This window comes from Pipra filicauda, unplaced genomic scaffold (assembly GCF_003945595.2).
Source record: "Pipra filicauda isolate LSUMZ 115617 unplaced genomic scaffold, ASM394559v2 scaffold324_size1259732_pilon, whole genome shotgun sequence".
NCBI lineage: Eukaryota > Metazoa > Chordata > Aves > Passeriformes > Pipridae > Pipra > Pipra filicauda.
This window is the reverse complement of record NW_024104448.1, coordinates 558,938-578,916: the sequence shown is the minus strand read 5'-3', so window position 1 is coordinate 578,916 and position 19,979 is coordinate 558,938. Positions and strand designations below refer to the sequence as shown.

At 40.1% G+C, this 19,979-nt stretch overlaps 2 protein-coding genes across 8 annotated transcripts in view; one reads left to right on the top strand and one right to left on the bottom strand.

Annotated features, from left to right (window-relative positions):
* Positions 1-6,175, top strand: part of APBA2 (amyloid beta precursor protein binding family A member 2) — a 97,530-nt gene extending 91,355 nt beyond the window's left edge. For both annotated transcript variants that reach the window (XM_027740840.2, XM_027740839.2), the window contains 2 exons: positions 3,325-3,465; positions 4,922-6,175. In XM_027740840.2, the coding sequence (XP_027596641.1) occupies positions 3,325-3,465; positions 4,922-4,993 (213 nt within the window). In that variant the 3' untranslated portion in view covers positions 4,994-6,175. The remainder of the gene's footprint in view (positions 1-3,324; positions 3,466-4,921) is intronic.
* FAM189A1 (family with sequence similarity 189 member A1) overlaps positions 3,825-19,979 on the bottom strand; it is a 115,026-nt gene continuing 98,871 nt past the window's right edge. For all 6 annotated transcript variants that reach the window (XM_027740842.2, XM_027740843.2, XM_027740841.2 and 3 more), the window contains 5 exons: positions 19,596-19,671; positions 16,260-16,841; positions 10,771-10,845; positions 9,774-10,087; positions 3,825-7,872 (listed from right to left, as the gene is read on the bottom strand). In XM_027740842.2, the coding sequence (XP_027596643.1) occupies positions 7,687-7,872; positions 9,774-10,087; positions 10,771-10,845; positions 16,260-16,841; positions 19,596-19,671 (1,233 nt within the window). In that variant the 3' untranslated portion in view covers positions 3,825-7,686. The remainder of the gene's footprint in view (positions 7,873-9,773; positions 10,088-10,770; positions 10,846-16,259; positions 16,842-19,595; positions 19,672-19,979) is intronic.

Here is a 19,979-nt window from a genome sequence, read left to right as displayed (position 1 = left end):
AAGTGGTCATCTTGTATCACATTATGGTTTCCTAGATTATGAAAAATCTGTGTATTACCAGTTGTATTTTTAATGCTGATAAAGCACCATTTCTCAGTCCAGATCTCAGACTTCTCTTAGAGATCTTCTTTCTCTAAGAAGCATATCTATTCTGTTCCTAGCCTAGCACAATTCTGTATAAAAATATGGTAAAACTAGGTAAAACTTGACAGAACAGTTCATTCTTTCTTCCCTGCCTTTGTTTATTATAATTTAAACTGGAGAAACAATTTACAGGGTTTAAATAGTATGATATAGGAGTGAGATGGGGAGAAACCTGGTTTAATAGGTTATAGTTAAGGCATTTACAGAGGATAAACAGTTTGCCCAGCACTATTTTATCCTTTATGCTTTGCTACATGATGGACAGTTGCAATAAAACTGAAGCTGCTGAAGTTTCACATCTGATGCTTTGCAGCTTGTCTAAGCCATTGTAATAGCTGAATAGATTGAACCAGTATGGTTTAAACCTTTCTTTTTCTTCTTCTTTTTTAATTTTTATTTCCTTCAGTTTACACAGTCAATAGAGGATAGACTCTTGCTTACAAGAAGATCCAGATCTGTCTTGCTTTATCTAATAATATTACAGCTGTTGCCATGTTCAACAAACAGAGCATGTTAAAGAGTCCTGGCTGAATAAAAGCATATTTACTTAGTGGTACTGCTCAGTTTAAACTTGTCAGCCTGATGTGCCATAAGCTCCACTGGCTGGAGACAAAAGACTGAAGGTTACTTTGAGTTAGCTCATTGCAAATCCAGGAGCCAGGTAAATGCGTGCTGTGGTACAGTGTGTTTGTGCCCACGTGCTCTCTGGCTGCAGCTTTCCAGGCCCTGACAGGCTGGGCAGAGCCATCAGCCTGTGGCTGCTTCTCCTTCGACCTCATTCAAAGAGTTAATGCTCACAAAAAGGAAGCTGACTGCCTTCCCTGGAGAGGGATCATATTCTTGAATGAGAAGACCACTTTCTGTGTCCGAGGCTGATAGAAAGAAGAAACTCACTGGTGGTATTAAAGAGATGGTATTAAAAGTGCTCTGAGAGCCACACAGTGAAAGGTGTTCTGCATAGATATGCAAGCCATTATCTTTTGCTTTATGCCAGTGGGGTGAGGGGTCACGTTTCCATTTGCTCCAAAAGCTTTTATTTCAGCTGGTTGTACTGTCTCTATATTCATTTATACAATGCAAAATATATTTACAGTGTTTCTTTTGGTACATGCTACTTTTTGTCCTTTCTGATTACTACACACATTCCCCAAAAGCAAGGAGTGAACTGCTGTTCTCACAGTGATGAACTGAGCTTTCTGTAAAAGAGAAGATCTGTGTAGTAGTGTGTCTTGTTAGGTATATGATTAGAAGGTGGACTGCAAAACAATATATTGTATGTGACTGAAATTCAGGACACGGTTCTGTGAAGGGTCTGACGGTGCCTCTATCCATAGGAGCTCATCAGAAATACTTTATGAACCACAGTAGGTAACACTCAGCCACTAGAGATGGCACAGTGGAAAATAAATCTCACTGCAGGAGGAATGTTTTTTTCCTGAATGCTGAGAAAAGCTTTTTATAAATGAAGAATAACTATCTTTTACTCCCCATATCAGTCTGAACTTGGAATAAGCAGGGATTTAATTTTTTATAGCATTGTTATTTGTGAAGAGGAATTTAAAGAAAACTACTAATGACATACAGAAAAGGATTCCAGTCAACTATAGAAAATGTTTCACCTTCAATACATTCCAGATTGGCCATCTCCCCACATCCTGTGTTTCTGAATTAGATTACAAACTCACTGGGACACAAGCCACATCTTATACTTGTGTTTAGCTCTGAGCAAATGACCGCAAAGCATAATTCTTGGGATATAATTCTAATCATTGACAGTAACTGCAGAAACATCCATTATTGGATCCTCCAGCACTCATTTCTTTCCCTTCGAGAATAGGTTTTTCTCGGTAAACAAAAGATAAATCTCAGCACTGCTAAACTCTGCTTAGTTCCAGAGACTCAAGCTATACATTATATGCCTTATGTGATGCATGAGCTTAGTCTTCTTAAGTAATTTACCAACAATTTCTGTCTAATACACATCTGTCCAGTGTGCCAGGGAGGATCCTGTTGCAGCACAGATACCACTGCTGAGGAGGGAACAGTCTTTTAAATTCCTCATACTGGATGAGATTTTTCTTTCTGCCTGCACACTACACACATTGCAACCTCAGAATAATTTAAGTAGAAGTGTCTGCTGGGACTTGTGTCTGGTGAATGTAACTCTTCTTGTAGAATTATTACCCTGTTGTACAGGGCATAAAATTCAACACTTCTCAGCTGCCAGCTGAGAGTGGCCTAACTTGCCTTCTTCCTCCTGAGCTCCCCATGGTTGTGGAGGAAAGCAGTGACCCTGGAGAGCAGAGCCCCATTTCCATTCTGCAGAGGCCCAGGAAACAAGATGTCATACTTCACTATGCTGAGGGCAGCCTGTAAAAAGAAACAGAATTTGCACATTTCATAGACTCATAGAATGATTTGGGTTGAAAGGGACCATGAAGATCACCTTGTTCCACCCCCTGCCATGGGCAGGGACACCTTCCACTAGCCCAGGTTGCTCCAAGCCCCGTCCAGCCTGGCCTTGGACACTGCCAGGGATGGAGCAGCCACAGCTTCTCTGGGAAACCTGGGCCAGGGCCTCACCACCCTCATCATAAAAAATTTCTTCTTTAGATCTTTGAGGTAGATCTTTCCTTGTATCTTCCTTATGTCTTTGTGACCCTTTTGACAGACCTCCAGCTTTCAGGATAGAATGTCTGTATGCCAGTTTCCTTCAGCCTAAGCCTGCATTTGCACAGGGTTAAGGATTAAGCTTTATGTCATAATTTTTTTCCATGTGAAAAAAATTGCTGTTGTAGGTTAGATTTTACTTTATCATTTTTTATGTTTTCCAGTATACAGTCAGAAATATTTAAAAATCACTTTCTTCTGTTCCAGCAGCGGATAAAACTTTTCCCCACTATTGCAGGGCTACTACCTGTGTCACTGTGATAGATATTTTTATGTTCTCAGCCCAAGAGAATGAAAATGAAAATTGTAATTAGCAGAAATCTTGAAAATAAACCAAACCCTAACAAGCCAGTAGCCCAACATTTAAAAAGTCACAGTATTGATGAATACTTTCTACAGGCATCCTCTGGAATCCTTACGGTGTCACCATTTTTTATTATGTATTAAATCCCAGTAACTGTTACATTATGATATTTCTGACCTTCAGTAAACTTTGCTTTCTCTTGGCAGATTTGCAGCTTGATGCGAGGTGGAATAGCAGAGAGGGGAGGGGTCAGGGTAGGACATCGTATTATCGAGATCAATGGCCAAAGCGTCGTTGCTACAGCTCATGAGAAGATTGTACAAGCATTGTCTAATTCAGTAGGAGAGGTAAGGAAGCAAGTATTTTATCAAGGAATTAAAAGAGTTGGAAAAATGTATGTTTCAGTTGAAAAGAATGTCTTAACATAGCATTAAAGCCACCACCTCAGTAAACTGGAGTTAGGCCCTAATGAGAAAAAATGAACAAAACATTTTTTGAACAATTAGATGCACATTCACTGCACTTTTTTCACTCATTTTCAAAAGCTCCTGGCATAATTCTGTACTTTCAACCTACTGTTTGAATTAAACCAGTTGATTAAAAGAATAAAACACTCAAGTATGTTAGCTATGAAATGTCTTTTGGCTTATCACTACAGTATCTGCCATAGAAATAAATGAATATTCAAAGGGCTGAGAGACGTAAATTGATAGACATTTTAATAATTTATTTTCCAAACTTTGGGAATAAGCTAAGACACCTCTTTCCAGAGAAAGAGTTCTCTTTTCTAGAGAAATCAGCAACAAATGAGCAAGATCCTCCAGTTTATCAAAATCCCTTCTGAATTTAGTGGCAGTCTCATACACAACCCTGGCCAGATCTCCCACTAGTTCCTTTGCCAAAAATTAAAGCAAGCTGGTTTCCTTGTGGAAAGTGATAGTTGACAGATAATCCAGAGAACGTGCCCGTTGCCAGGAGCAAAGCCGCACCTTTCAGCAGCCCCACCGTGCCTTCATGTCCCTCTGTGCTGAGTAATTCCTCACTAAACAGGAGAGGACAGCATGGAACTTCTTTACAGCATGAAGAGAACAAGATGTCGAGGCAGCACGTGGCTGGTGAGGGTCCATATTATCAGTAAAGTTTCCTTTCCTTCCTCTTGTGTTGTCTGATAGGTACTCACAGCCGTTCGTACAGTTCTGACAGAACCCTCGTTAACTGAGCCTTTAGCCTTCCCATCTGTAAAATCCCTCTGGCACTGAGCACAGCACTCCTTGTAGAAAGAACTGAAGTACAGGAGCCACAAGAGAACCCGCTCCACCAAACTCTTGCCTGGCATTTAAACATCAGGTGGTAAAGTCCAAGTGTTGTGTTCAGAGGGTCATAATTCAATTAGGAGAAAATACAAAGGAAATGACATTCCCACAGGGAAGGAAGGTAGAATAAAAAATCTTAAGTTCAGTTAATACCAGAACAGCAGAATGAATTTTCAGAGGTTTGTGTGCTGCTTCTTTTTTAAGGGCTGTAATCGGAGTAGAGTGTAACAACAGAAAGTGTTTAGGTGTCATACAGTGTTGCATCCTGTCGTTGTCATCAATAAATAATAAAAGTACCCACACAAAAAATCAAAGACAGTGAACCAACATCTTGAAATCGGAGAACTTTGAACTAGAAACTCTGGTAACACTCACATCTGTAGAAACCAGGACAAAAAATGCACTTAGAGTACAAGGAGAGAGATGGGGGCCTTATGGATTATTTTAAACTAGTACCAACTGTGTTAATTTATGTGTAATTAATTGACAGATACACATGAAGACTATGCCAGCAGCCATGTTCAGGCTTCTAACTGGGCAGGAGACCCCCCTGTACATTTAGCATTTTCCATCCAAGCTGAAGCTGTCATAGCTGAAGAGAATTTTGTATTTTGTATGAATGAAAGGCTTGGAAGCTGACCCGAGGACTCCAGAACAAGGAACAGACAGGTGTCTCTGCTTTTCTCTCCTTCCTTTCTATTTCTTTGACAAAAAGTGTTGAGAAGGATGGTCAAGGACAATAATCACTGACAAAAATCTTTGTAAACATTTAAGTATTTTGCAACATCTTCTAAACCCTTTTCTCATAGAAGTTAAAACATATTTATTTGTAACCTTTATGTGGAGTGCTGTATGTCTGTCTTGTTTGATAACACAGTGAATGTGAATATTTGATGAATGAGACTGCAGGAAGTGGCAAAGAAAAGCAATTAGAGAAAGTTCTGGCTGCCTCAAGTTAAAAAAAAATCCCAGTCCCATAAAGTGGTCCAATACTGATGACTTTGCATAATTTTAAAACTGGTGCTGAATAGGTGGTATTTCAGTGGGAAGGAATGCGTGCAGTTAAAACTTTTAGATTCTAATGTAAAGAAAACCACTGTAGTACTTGGTATTGTTATGACAAGTGTAACCTGTTTGGCAAGGTGTGAACATAAACATGTAACAAGTGTTTCATATGCTAAATAAAGAATAATTGCCACAAGATTAAAATCAAAATATTTATTTAGATACATATTTATTTTTAATGCTTGTGATTTTTATGATTTAACAGAGTTATTTCATGGATAACTTATTGCACAGGTTGTGTACTGTATGTGTTGGGCTGGGGTTTTTTTCCTTTAATTTTTGCATATTACTTTTTTGTTCATATTAGCTCAAAATGGGAAAGCCATGCTTACCTGTTTCTGTCTTTTATAAAGCATTCTTATTCCTAAGGCAATGTGTTCTGAATGTAAATTGTTTTGACAAATAACCTAGCACCATCAGCAGTATTAGAATGTGTGTAGATAACAAACCTAGTAGTAAAGTTGTATTCCTTATGAGATAAATGTTAACTGGTGTAACTTTGTCTAATACTTTTTCTTTCGGCCAAGGCCTTGAAGAAAATACACTGTGACTTAAGAAGCCTTACCATGCAGTAACTAAAGAGCTTTAGATGACTGTACGTCAAGGAGTAGTGTGTTGCATGCAACTGACCTTAGGAAAGAATTAACCTATCACTAATAAATCTGAACTAAGAAAGGAAGCTTGCTTATTTTGTTTGTTTTATAAGTTTACATAGTAAAAAAATCCAAGTGGAAGATCATTTAATTCTTCATCTAAGTGCAGTTGCAAAGGTCACAGATTAATTTTTAAAAGGGAATTAATCTCTTGAATTAGGAATTTGTATATCATTATTATCTTGAGAGTAGATGCTTTCAATTAGCAAACCTTGTTGCCACTGGATGTCACTGTAACTTCACATCAATATAGGAGCATGCTATAATTAAAATACATTAAAATGGATGATTCTGTAAGACTTAAACTACCCATCTTCAGCTACATTCCTTTGTGACCTTTTCACAGGATGTCTGCCCAGCTCAGAGTGACACAAATGAAACCAGTATATGATTAAACCTCAAATGGAAAGTAACGCTCCTGCCAAGCACTGCTGCAAAACAATTAACCCCCCGAAACACCAACCTGGGGTAGGTTCTTTATGAGAACCTTTTGTTTAAGGCCTTTCCAATTTCCTCTGAGAGAGCCAGGATGAAGCTTGCACTGGAAGACGTTGCTGGCAGACCTGTGTTTATGCTGGTAATCAAATTAGTGTTGATGATATTTACTTTCTGATATTTTTTTTAAGATCAATGTTAAATAAATCATAAACACAGCAGAACCATAAGGACATGTTTTAGTAATAAAATTGTCAAGACTACTAATTGGAGTAAAAATTCTTTTTGAAAAAACGTTCAAGGCTCTGCTAGATAAAAATTCATCTAACTTGCTGTTGGTGTTGGTAAAAAGTTTGCAAAAGGTGCTTTTTGGAAATGCAGAATTTTAAAGTCTTCTTCCCTAATGCATCTTTTGGCCACACACTGCAGAGTAATTAAACCTCATTTCTCAGTACCAGATGCTACTGCTGGAATAAACTCATGGGCATTCAGAACAAAGCAAAAATAAACCACACTGCAGCCAGTCCTGTAGGTTAAGAGGGCAACACTGGGGGGGGGAGGAGTTTTAATCTGACAGATCAGTTAGTCTGGAATGAAGGACACTGGGAAAATGGATTAGAAGCAGCACTGTTATGTGTGTGTGGATCCCCTTTACATTTCCAAATGTAAATCCAAATCAGTTGTTGAAAAAGCAAAGTCCAGAAATACTTTTTATTAAAACACTGACGATAGTTAAAACACTTTGAGGTACATTAAATAAATACAACTTTAAAGTTGTACAGTCAGTCTCTGGTGGGTTTGCAATGGTTTTCAAGAAATGCTGGGCAGCATCAGTAGCATTTCTGTAAGTACAGTGACATAAATGCATTTCCAGTTGGGAAAACACTTGTTATGACTTAACTAATAAATCAATTAAAATTTTGCAAAAATCAAGGCTGAAATTTACATTCAGAAAAACAGGTGTTCTCATCCTGCTGTTGGAAAGAAGTGGAATTCCAAGGAAAGACACTTTTTCCTTTTTAAGTCATCCACTATTTGTATTTCTCCCAGTCCTGGTTTCTTCCACAATTCTCTCTCTGGAATCACGTACCTGTGAATGTTATCAAAGGATGGTCTCCCGGCAAACTCCAATTAAACTGTGGGGCCTGTCCCGCTCTAAACTTCGGGAGATGTGGGACCTACGTGAGAAGGCAACTGGCGAGCTCAGAGCACCACAGCTCTGAAGGTGAAGATCTTCCCGAAGGCGCTTTCTGCAGGTTTTCACATTCTGCTGGGAACTCGTAATGACCTGTTTGAAAGGGCAGGAGTGGAGAAGGAACAAATGGGGGAAACAGGGTAAGAAAGGTTTTCATTTAAAAGGTTCAGTCTCTGAATAATGTTTCATTTAAGCTATCCAATGATGGAACTCTTCCAGAGGAGATGGGGGTTTGTGCAGCCCTCCAGAGCCCCTTCCACTTCTGTCCTTCCACCTGCTCAGGGCTAAGGGCTGGATGGCACAGCCAGGCTTCTGCCTGCACTGCAGGGTGCTGTCCACACAGGTGCAAACAAGTATTTGCAAGGAAATCTGCGGAAAAGGTAGCAGCGCTCTCTTGTAATTGGAAAATAGAAGTTTGGAGCAAATTATGCTGTTTCTTTTAGGAGAGAGATACTTCACTAGCTTTGTGAGGGTAATAGACAACTGAAACCTTGCAAGCCTGGTAAACAAGCATTTTAGTTTTAATAGAATTGTTAAGCTACCTCACAATTCTGAATTACACAACTCTTTCACCAAAAATTTTGTGACTTCTTAAGTAGATTGCTGGGATGCCCTGGGCCTTCACGAATTAATAATGTTTTTTGTCTGAAAAATATAACTACTAAAATGATTTCTTTAATGGGAAAAAAGGTGTGTCTCCCTGGATCTAAGAAATCCATACAGGATAAAAATTGGGCTACTGATTTCTAATTCTGGCTCTGTGATCTACATAAGCACTCAAAGTGTGAACAACTGGGTTTTTTCATGTAAAGAAAATTGTTTTCAGCTTTCTAACCTTGGGGATTTAATGGGCTATGCATTTTGTAAAGCAATAAAATCATTACAGTTTCCCCCCATATTGCCAGCACTAAGGACATCATGACAGTGCAGCTTTTGTGTCTGTGTGACTGCACAGGCACTTATCCAGTGCTGCTTCTGCGTTCTGCTTCACAGGGAGCAAAAGCAGTCTTGCAGCAAGCTTCAAGTGCTGCATGGTTCCTGCTGCACATCAAACTCTCTCATGTGCTTTTCAAGTGTTACCACATCCTAGTTCAACACTTAGACAATTTCCCTCATTTCGGGATCAGCTGACTAATATCCCAGAAATTACAATGTCTCAGAAGGGAGAGAAACAGCCCCCCGGGGTGTGTCCTTAGTCATCTGTCAAGCTCTGGAAACTCTACAGGCATCCTGCTAAGAGAATTCTGCTTTTCCAATTGGACAAGGTAAAAGAAAATAATTTCTGTCATTCTGGTAACAATACTTGCAAGAGGTGATTCACCAGCTTTCTTCCTGCAAAAGATGATGTATTATTAAATATGCATGAGATATTAAAAGGTGCTTCCACTAATTCCCTCAGTTTATAGGATTCCTTCCACACCTTATGTCTGTTTTATTGTCACTCAGGGTGAGTAGCAGCATTATTCTTTCATTTGGAAAAGCACAATTTCTCAATTCTTTTTCTTAAAACCAGCAAGGACCATTATAATACTTCTGGTCTGCACTGTTTTTTGAGATGGATGTGGCCCTGCTTGGATACCTACCCATTCTTTTCAGCCAGTAGCTTATGCTGCACAAATACATTTGCCTCAAAAAACAACAGATCCAAGTCAGTTCTGGCTATCTCTGTATATATACATCCCAAATTGATGTATGGAACAGTCACAGGTCCAGAAAGACATTGGAGATAGGAGAGGATGATTATCAACATGTAAATCAGTTCCCTACAGATCTCCTAGGTTCTTACTAGGCCAAGCTGAGTGATTTTAAATGCATTTATAATGCTTCACTGTAAAATGCACTGCTGCCCAGTAAATATAAACTATTCCTTACGATGAAAATATACCATGTTACTATAAAAGAACTTCTGAAGCAATTGTCTGAAGCAGTTAAAACGGCAGAAACATTTAAATAAGGCTTGTCCATCGAAGTTGAACACATCACAGGTGGCCTACCTGGTCTATAATATTGGCACTGAAGATGGCTTCTTCCATGTGTCTCTCATCAGATTTAATTACTGAGCGGATGCTGTTCACTACGTGACGTACTTCTGGAGGGAGATTACAATTTGAATGTTCCAAAAATTTTGCCACTAAAATTTTTGTGTCTTTATAGGCCTTAAGGTCCACTAAGGAGTGTGGCCGCTCTTTTGAGACTGTGTGAAAAGCCTTTGGCTTTAGGTGCAGGTCAATTTTCCGTGTATCCCTCTGTTTTCCAGTTGGTAGGAAACTGCTCAAAGAATGCTGACAGGCAGAGGCAGAAACAGCAACTAAAAAAGGGGGGGAAGAATATCTTTAAAGTAATAGTTTAAAAAAAGAAAAAGAAAAAAAGAAAAGAAAAAAGGCAAAACAAATATTGTCACAAAGTTTTTATTTTGTCATAAAATGTCTGTTTTGTTTGAAGAGTAGCAAAAACATGCAATCAAGGAAACACTGCAAAATGGGTAAGTTTAACCAGGAGTCAAGACTAAGACTTTCCCATGACCAAGGAGGACTACCTTGAGAATGAGTGGGTGCGTAGGAAAGCATTTCATAAATCACAGATGTTTTTGTTACCTCTACCTTCAGAGAATTCAGTTGATATTACTGATAAGGAGAAACATGACCTACTCTGTATTACATATGTAATTTGTAAAGTTTTAGGCCCAGCTCCCCCCTTCCCCAAATAAGTCTAAAATTCTGCTTGTTTTTAGGCCTCGAAAATTATATGCAGTGAATAATAGAAGAGACATTAGTAAGAAACATAGGGAAAGCAAAAATACTAATCTAAAAGAGAGCAGCATTTATTTTCATTCAAGGCTGGTTCCATCAGCACTGTACACCATATATGTATGCTGTTAGCTAAGTGGCTTTTCTGCCCCAAATTTTCTAAAGCTCATTTCTCTATCACAAGCTTTTAATTATTGTTAAAAGAAAAGAAGCAAATATACTGCTTTAGAAAACTGATCCTCACCTGTTTCTACTGTAGCTGGAGATAATCCTGCATCTTGACACTGGCTGCATACAGGAGTCCAGGCACAATTATCACCTTTAACCAAAGAGAGAGAGACAGAAGGAGCAAAGTCAACCTGTGCTGTCCTCTGCCCAAAACAAGTTAAAATACACTGGAATCTTTTACTATCTCCTTTACAGAATGAAACTACTCAGAGGAAATACTGTTTTCAATATTCATAAAGAGAAGCTACTACACACAGAAATGTCCTATGAGCTGTTAAATAGATACAAATAGGAAGATAAAGTTCCTGCTTGATGGCTTCCTCTGTAATCGTAAATATTTCAGGCCTAAGCACTGAAGCTCTGGAAGGTTCCCTACTAGGGGCAATCCTCAGATTTTTCTATACTTCCTTGGCAGACAGAGTTTATACTGGAAAATAGGAAAACCGAGAAAGATGGATCCCTCTTATTTCTACAAAACCAGTCTTTTATTCAGTATTTCTACCTCCTTTTTTATATTCTCATTCTTTGCAGGATGAATGTCATACACCCCTGATTAGATTAATGGGTCTTTCTATTTCTGACAGTCAAGATGGAACAAGTTTTCAGTTTTATGCTATGGTTGTTTACATCTGCTTCCAAGACTGAAAACTCTATTGAACTTCTAGGTGGATTAGAAGAGGTTTTCTTCCATATCTCCAGGGACAGTTTATAATGAAAAGCCCATATAATCCTCTCTGGTAGAGTGAATAATTAAATGAAGGAAACAGATGTTAAGGTGCTACAAACATAGAAAATCTGTAAGAAATTAGGAGAGACAGCTTCTACTCTGTCTTTAATTTGCTCTATTATGCTGAAGTACTGCTGCACATGAATCATAGCATGCTTATTAAGAGAGACACTTCAGAGGTTCTGTCTTCCCATCCCTCATGGCTAGGCTTCGCGAACGAAGATTTGGGAAGGCTCTATCCACATTTGTTGCAGGCACGCTGGTGGCTTATGAGGCCAATACGTGACAGACATATCCGATTGCAAAAGGCACAGCAGAAAGACTCCTTAGAAGGTGTATTCTGCAATACACGGTTCTTTCTGCGTTGCCTTTTTTCCTCGAGGGTGATCCTGCGTGTGTTCTCAAAGGAGACAGCTGCGTTATAGATGGTGTGTCTCCAGGCCTCCCGATTGGAGGCCAGAGTAGACCAGTTATGGTGATCAATATGACCGAGGCTGAGATGTTTTACTATACTGCTTAATGTACTTACAGCGAGTCAAAACTACACCACTAGACATTGAATTATGTGGAACACAAACGCTACAGTAATCATTCAGACACTCAACTGATACAGCCACACAGTCTAACATAGCTGATTATAAATTAAATTTATTGTAGCAAACATCTGTGTTTGTTAGGTTAGGTTTGTTAACCTCTGTGTTAGAGGTTGATTTTGTCTTACTTTGCTACGATAAATTTTACAGGGAAAGGACAGAAAAAACATGCAAACTATTAACTTTTAAATAATTTTTTTAAGAGGGAACTATGTCTGACAGAGATTGTATGTGAACCCACCATACTTGTGTTGTCCAGGGACTATACAGGGACTATAATGGCACCTATTAAATTAAACTTTCACTTATAATTTCTCCACTAAAAATGACAGATATTTTAAAAAATAATCAAGCTCACATTAAAGTATTAATGGGAGAATTATTTGACTGTACATACCACAAAGACCCCATCACGTCAAGATGTGCTTGAAGCACATGAATTGTGTTTTATTGACCAAAAAGCTCACAGTTTTATGCCAGCACTAAAATGTCCAATTATTTATTTCTTAAATCTTATTGCTGTTGTGTTGCACATGTGCCACATCTGCATGTCAAATAATTTATGTTCCAAACTATGGGCAGTGCAATCACAGCAACGTGCAAAACCCATTTAACAAAAGTCTACACAGTAAATATCAAGGTTGTGCTTCTGAATCTCTTCACATTGGCTTGTACGTGGAGGTGAGTCAGAAGATAAATTAATAATTTTTTCTTAAAGTAGAAAGACTGGGTCTTAAGATAAACCCAAACCACAAGTATAATCTACCCACTGTTTTTTGCCTTTTGTGAACATGGCTGAACCTCCTCCAGCCTCAGTTCTCCAAAATCCACAGTCCCTTACATGAGTCATTAGTATTAACAATATGTAGGTTCCAGCTCTGTCTTTCATAGAGTCAGTCTGTTTGACCAGTTCTTCTACTCCAGGACAATTTTAAAAGAAAAGTGTATGTTACTGAAAAAACCCTGAAAACCCTTTTTCTTCTGGGTTGATGGAGGGAGCTCAGTGGTTCTCTTTAACTTTTGCCTATTGGTCAACTCCGTGGATATATTTTAAAATTCTACAGTGAGTAGAACCAATAGCCAGTTGTGGAAAATCTGGATCAAATGCCTTTTTAAAGTTACAAGGACTATAAAGAACTTCAGCTGTTTGTCACAGCTTAGGAAAAATATGCTTCACGGCTGCTACAAACACAGCCAGTAATGATATTAGAATAGGGCTGCTTCTAATCTATTATGATTTCCAAATAAAGTTCAATAAAAGGAAGAGGAAGCAATGTGAAGTTGTAAAAATCTTCACAGACTAAAATTTTGCAAACTGTAGTTTGCCAAACATATACATGAAAGAAATACGCATATCTAGACTCATCTGCTTCTCTTAAGGATTTCATTTTAAAGAGTCTTTTGTGGGCAGCGAAAGAACAGCAAATGAGGTCAGCACAGTCACTTCTTGACTCCCCCTCCCTCGTATACACCTATTTCTAGGACCTTCTCCGCCTCTGTTACAATTCTTGGTGAGCCCAGTTACATCTCAGTGATGTTCAACTGGTGCCCCCCCATGCCACTTCTCCAGAAAAGATGATGAATGTATTTAGGATACATTGAAAAAGAAGGCAGAGCATCTGTTGTACCAGGTGTCCCAGCAGGCAGCAAGAACACGTGGATAGGGCTGCCTACAGCAACCTCTCAAACACTGCTCACCCAGCACGGGGAGCACAATATTGGAAAGCTGCAGAGCCTCATCCAGAAGAGAAAGGGCTGTTCTTGTCTTTGGCACAGTAGAAAGGATTCAGAAATTCTTATTTAATGTCTGCACAGCAGTTTCATAGCACATACATCCTAGCAGAATGTCATAAAATAAATGCAGACTTCTAGATTAAAGATTTGCTTTTCCTGGCCCAGATTTGGGGGCTAGATTTCTAAAGGTAAACCACATTCAACTGTTGAGCGAAGTATGAGGGGTCTGAAATCTACAGAGTAATGATGCAAGGAGTGTAACAGAACCAACATGTCATCTGTAGTGGTTTGGACTTTGTTTTCCCCCAGAGGCTAAGAAAAGTGGTAGACCCCAAGGGGTGGAAACCCCTGGAAGTTTTGAAGTTCTGCCCAATGGGCGCTCCTGCAGAAATGTAAACATATCACAAGCACCGGAAGAGAAGAGTTGTAGTTTGGTTGTTGTAGGAGAGGTGGCCATGTTGTAGAGCCACGAGGAAGGGGCTCTGAGCCCCTTGGGCCCTCTGGGGCCTCCCAGCCCCTGGCTGGGGGCTGCAGGGACCTGGAACAGCATAAAGCTGGGCTAGGTGCCTGTAGTTATGCCGGGAGATGTTTTCTCCATGGGCACAGAGCAGCAGCCGACACTGACCAGAGAAACGGTGGCAGAGAGCCAGAGATAAGGACCTGAACTGGAGGAGCAGCAGAAGCAACATGCAGCACCAGAGAAAGACTCCTGGAAGGAGAGCCGAGGAAAGGAGAGCCAAGAGACAGAGTTCTGGGGGTAAGACTGTACCACACTCCCCCAAAACTCCTTTGAGATCCCTCTGAGAAAAGAGGGAGATGGACTCCTATTAAGGAGAAGAGTTTTGGACATGCAGCACCGGAGAGAGAGAGGAGCTAAGAAGCTCAAAAGACGTCCCGGAGCTGGACCGGGACGGCCAGATGGAATGCGGGGGGAGTTGACCTTGGCTCCCCCCCTCGCACTGCTGCCACGGTGGCAGCCTGAGAGACAGGGCACAGAGGCCCTGCAAGAGATACCAGACCGTCACGAAGACCCCCCTGTGTCTTCGTGATATGACGTGGTGAAACGACCTTGTCTGGGGTTACGAAGCCCACGGAAGACCCCTCGGTTGTGAGGCGATGGGGCCGAGAGAGAGAGGCTTGGATACCTCCCTCGTGGATGCTGGCAGAAAGCCAGCCACAGCTGCTGCATGCATGAGATGAGGAGAAACCTGCTGCATTAGAAGATGCTGCTGTTTAAAGACTGGAAGGGATCTGTCCTTCTTTCCCTCCTGGACTTTTATTTGGAGGGGAGAAGAGATCTGATCCATTGTAAATACATACGTCATGGTAGAGATAGTTTGTGATCATGTGTATAATGTGATATGGTATTTATTTGTACAGTCATTGTAATATATTCCCTTTCCCCCACTTTGGAGTCTGGTGTGTTTTGTCTGGAAAAACCCATCTCACATTAGGTTGAGATGTGGGAGGGGGGAATGGAGCTAGGGAATTGGATTTTTGGGGCTATCTCAAACCATGACACATCCTAAAGGAAACTAGTTATTTCAACATTTTGTCTACTTCTGTTGAGCTAGTCACATGATTCTTCCTGTAGATCCCTTAAAAAGCCCAGGGAACAGATCTTGTAACAGCATAATCTCTGACATCTTACAAAGCTTTAAAATCTTTACTTTCAAGCCAGGTTACCCTTCTGAACCTCTCTGAACAGGTTACATCCTTTTGTAAAACCTGCTCTTTCCAAATGGTTTAGACAGTTCTACATTCCTGCTATTATTCTCTACTAAATCAACCCTTTCTTTTTCACTAACAAGCAGATTTTTTTTATGAAAATACACCGTCCAGTCAGCATCTACTCTTGTCTTCCCTACTTGTCTAAAAGGAGATTTATAGCACAAGATACTTATCCTCCACAGCCAAAAGCTTTCCTTTCCATTTATCATCTTGTCATGTGCCTCATTTTCATTTCTTTGTCCTTTAAAACTTTCCACCCTACACTCCAACTTGCCACTGGTCACACTGACTGCCCCTGACATGCCCCAATACTCTCAATGTCAGTGTCACCTTTGGGAAATACAACCTGCTGTATTACACGTGTGACAGCTCAGGTAACAGCTTCCTAAAGAGACACCAGCTACCATTCAACTTCTTAGTTCAGTCTCTCAGTGTAACAGTAATTGAGAGGTGGAGACAGCTACCCAACACATGGTTTTCTGAGCATTACAGAAAGAACAAGGAAATTTAGAAAAGCCAAAATTAATTTCACTCTGTCAATTTTTGCATTTCCATTCTTAAAAATTTTCATATTTAGAAAATATGCATGGAACTAAAGCCTTCACACATAAGTCAGTCCTCATTGGAACGTTGTATATAATTCCCAGCAGCACCATTTGCTGCATAAATCACACACCACTCATTTGTTCCATGTTTGCAGCCCTGTGGTTCTACACCTACCTTCTGTCACAAACGACCATGACACGGGGGCACTGTTTGATCGGACTATGTTTGAAATTGGGTGTTTTCTAATGTGCTGCTGCACAGCAGTCTCATGGTCACTTGTGTATGATGAAGTATTTGCAGGTCCAAAACAGGGAGAGGTCTGCAAAGGGACAGGCTGGTTGAAGTCCACATAGCAGGTTTTCTTTTGCTTCAAAGGTGCCGTGGCATTGCTCTCTTGAGCAGAACTCTGCAGTTCTCTTTCTGAGGGGCTGTAATTCCCTGAGGAACTGTCCAAGGGCCTGCCATGGGCACGGTTCTTTTCCTGTCTGTGAGCCCTGTCTGTGGAGGCTCGGCTGTGGGAACTGTCATCCTCAGGAAAACCCTCCGAGCGAGTTCTGTGGAACCTGCAGTGAGTGTGGTAATCCAGGGGGCTGCAGCTCTGGTCTGCAGCCCCTTTGGGGGTTATACAGAAGGGAGAAAGATCTGCAGAGTGGAGAGATCCTTGAACTTCCAGCGAACAAAGATCTTCAGAGGAGTAGCTGCGGTCAGGGATATCAACAGCCTCAGAGACCAACAGAGAGGTGCTCTCAACAGAAACTGCAAAACAAGAGGTTCAGAGACTAATAAAAACTTCTTGCCTTCCTCCCACTCCTCTCCTGCCCCATTTTCAATGTACTGATTTAAATTTAGTAATCAGCAGGTACATCAATAATTATTCAAAAACTCTCAGATGATGGAATGCCAAAGCAAAAAACACTGAAGTAATTTCCTTCTTTCTCATGTCCTTCAGCAAAGACAATTTTGTGCTGTCCTCCAGTATAAGCATGTTTGAGCACCTGGTATGAAAGTATTATCTGCAACTACATCTGGACAGGAGCAGCTCTTTCACTACTGGTTTCTCTGGTAAACAAAGAGAGATTGCCTGTGGCAGGGAAAGTAAAACTTTATACAGATGCTGAGAAAACATGGCTCTGATCACTTTTAAACCTATCGCTCCTGTCAGTGTTAGCTCTGCACCTAACGCTTTATTCAATCAACCAACATTTCCTTGAAGCATAAAGGTCTTTACAAATAAGCATTCACCATCATAGAACATCTCTGGCACACAACATTTGTGACACATGATTCAGGTACAAGCTAAATATTCAACATAAGGTCACATCATCTTTGAACCCTTTGTATTAAAAACTGAGCTTGTTGTCATTTTCTCTGTCGTGTCTACAAATACCCTATGAAAATAAATATTTGGTTCTGCATTATTCCCAAAGTCATGAGAAAAATAAAGAAAATAAAACTAGATAACCCAGTCTCCAAGTTCCAATAGTGTAGACAACGTTTCCCATATCAGACTGGAATTCCTGAAAGTCCTGTATCTAAAATCAAAATATTTACAAAATAAAAATCACCTAATTCTATTCAGCTCAGCAGGCTCTGATCTGTTCTTTTTGCATGACAGTTGTTACTAATCATATTGATGAGACAAATGTATTTTACCTATTTCCTTCAGGAATAGAAGAATAGGATCTTTCTGAATTACAGAACTTTTGTTATGTGTTCCTGTGTTTTGAGGTCTAGAAAGCAGAAAGCTTTCTACAGTATAAGAAAATTAACTATCACAAGAAAAATCAAATATTCCTGAGGTTAGATTTTGTGAAGAACATTTTCTTCGCACACAAAATGAATCACGATTTTCTTTTGGGGTTTCCAGGAAATAAATTTCTAACACTTACACTGTCAAAAAGGGCATAATAATCAATAGTGAAAATACATTTACACATCTACATTGTGCTAAAAATGCATAATATGCTCCCTTTATTATGTGTTAGGTGCAAAGCTGCAGTGGTTTATTGGACTATTTATATTTGTGACGTGTCCACAAACATTTTTACATAGATAATTCTTTGCAACATATTCCCTTAACTAGAGCTTTGAAATATTTATAAAGTCTGTATGGATAAATGAAAGCATCCAGTAGCTGTGCCTGTTTTCAGGGCACAGATCTGCACTATCCAAACACTCTCTGGTATGATTCAATTTAATTAATAACCAGGAGTGTGGTTGGTTGTACTATTTGCTATCTGGACTTAAGGGCCTTAAACTGTATTTTCGGCTTCTAACTATTCTGCTCTTCCATTGACATGATTTTTCTGGTACTACGGAGAGCAGAAAGAAGGGTCTGAAGCAGATGAGACGCAATCACTGCTCAGAAGACATGGAATGGTAGTACCTGACTGATTTTACACAAATAAAATATGCTGAAGACCTCCTTAGTTCCCTTTCATGTGCACACAGCATGATACATAATGTCAAAACCCTGGCTTGAGAGCTGGTCCACTGGTTCCCAATGGTCAAACCTCTAGAATTGGCCTTAAAATTTAGACTGTCATTTGTGGATGTGAAGTCCAGATGGACGTAAAACTTTAGGGACTAGCTCTCTAGACAAAGCCCTTGTTCACAGCAGCTCTTACAAAACACCTTCAGTCTCCCTCAGTTATAACACACACACTTGCAGTTTTCAAACACTATTTAAAAATTAAAAAAAAAAATTAGCAGTGGTTAAAGGTGATCACTGGTGGGGTGGATCTGGAAACTGAAATCCTACTCCACAAAACAGATACTCTGTGCATGTAGGAACAGATGCTCTGCGCTGATCTGCCAGGCTTGTCAGTCCCATGCTGGAGGTCAGGCAAGAGAGCACCATTTCTGTTTCCTGGACCACTCTGCCATCACCTCTCTGCCCAGAGTGTACTGAGAACACGTGCCAGTCTGCTTATTAATGCAATATGAATATGAAGAGGAAAAGCATTTAATGGAAATTTAACTACAATAATTGTTTCATACAAACTGAGGCTGCAGTGTTTAAAAAGCCTCTCTGCAGCAACAGACATGGCAAGGGTACTGACTTTTAAACTTTGAACAAACAGGCGCTATACTGCTACTACTCATCTACTTGCATTCCCAACATCTATGCTTCAGGCAGCAAGCTTCCATCCAGGCTTCTGGAAGCCATGCATGAAACTACCATATGGAGAAGGCCTGGGGGGACTATCAGGAAGGCACCTGTGGCTGCTGACAATGAGAAACAAGCTGCAGGTATGGGCAGGACTCTTCAAAGAGAAAGGCCAGTCGCCATATCTGCCTCGAAGGGCTTTAGAGACCATGCTTGGTTTAGCAAAACTCTGCTCTGCATTTCCAGCTGCATCACTCTCTTGACTGTGAAAAGGTTCATCTTGCCATGAATAATCTGAAAGCAAATCCTTCTGTCTCCACTGGGAAGGGCAGAGGAGAAGGAAAAGTCCACTCAAAACTCCTACTCCATCTTTAAGTAGACAAAGGCAGTGCCACGATCACCTTGTGTGCTGAAGTCCGGGGTCACGTTCCTCTCCCCCAGGGCTGAGTCAGACACTTCCTGGGCGGTACCAGAGACCTAAATGAACATTTTTAGTGAAACAGCACGTTAATCTGGATTGTACCAAGCAAAGTGTAGCACTGTTGATCTGCAGAATACACCTGACAACATCGAATAGCTTTCATATCGGCTGCTATTCAGATTGAAAATGATTTAAATTATTTTACAACATCTTTGGGTCAGGAACCAAATGCAGGGCAAAGGAATGTACTTAACACAATTTTCACTTTTCGAGAATCTACAAGGTAAATTAATCTTGAATTCACAGGCAGCTGCAGGTCCACATTACAAAACTTGATGTCTGCAATGCTTAAAACTAATGCATT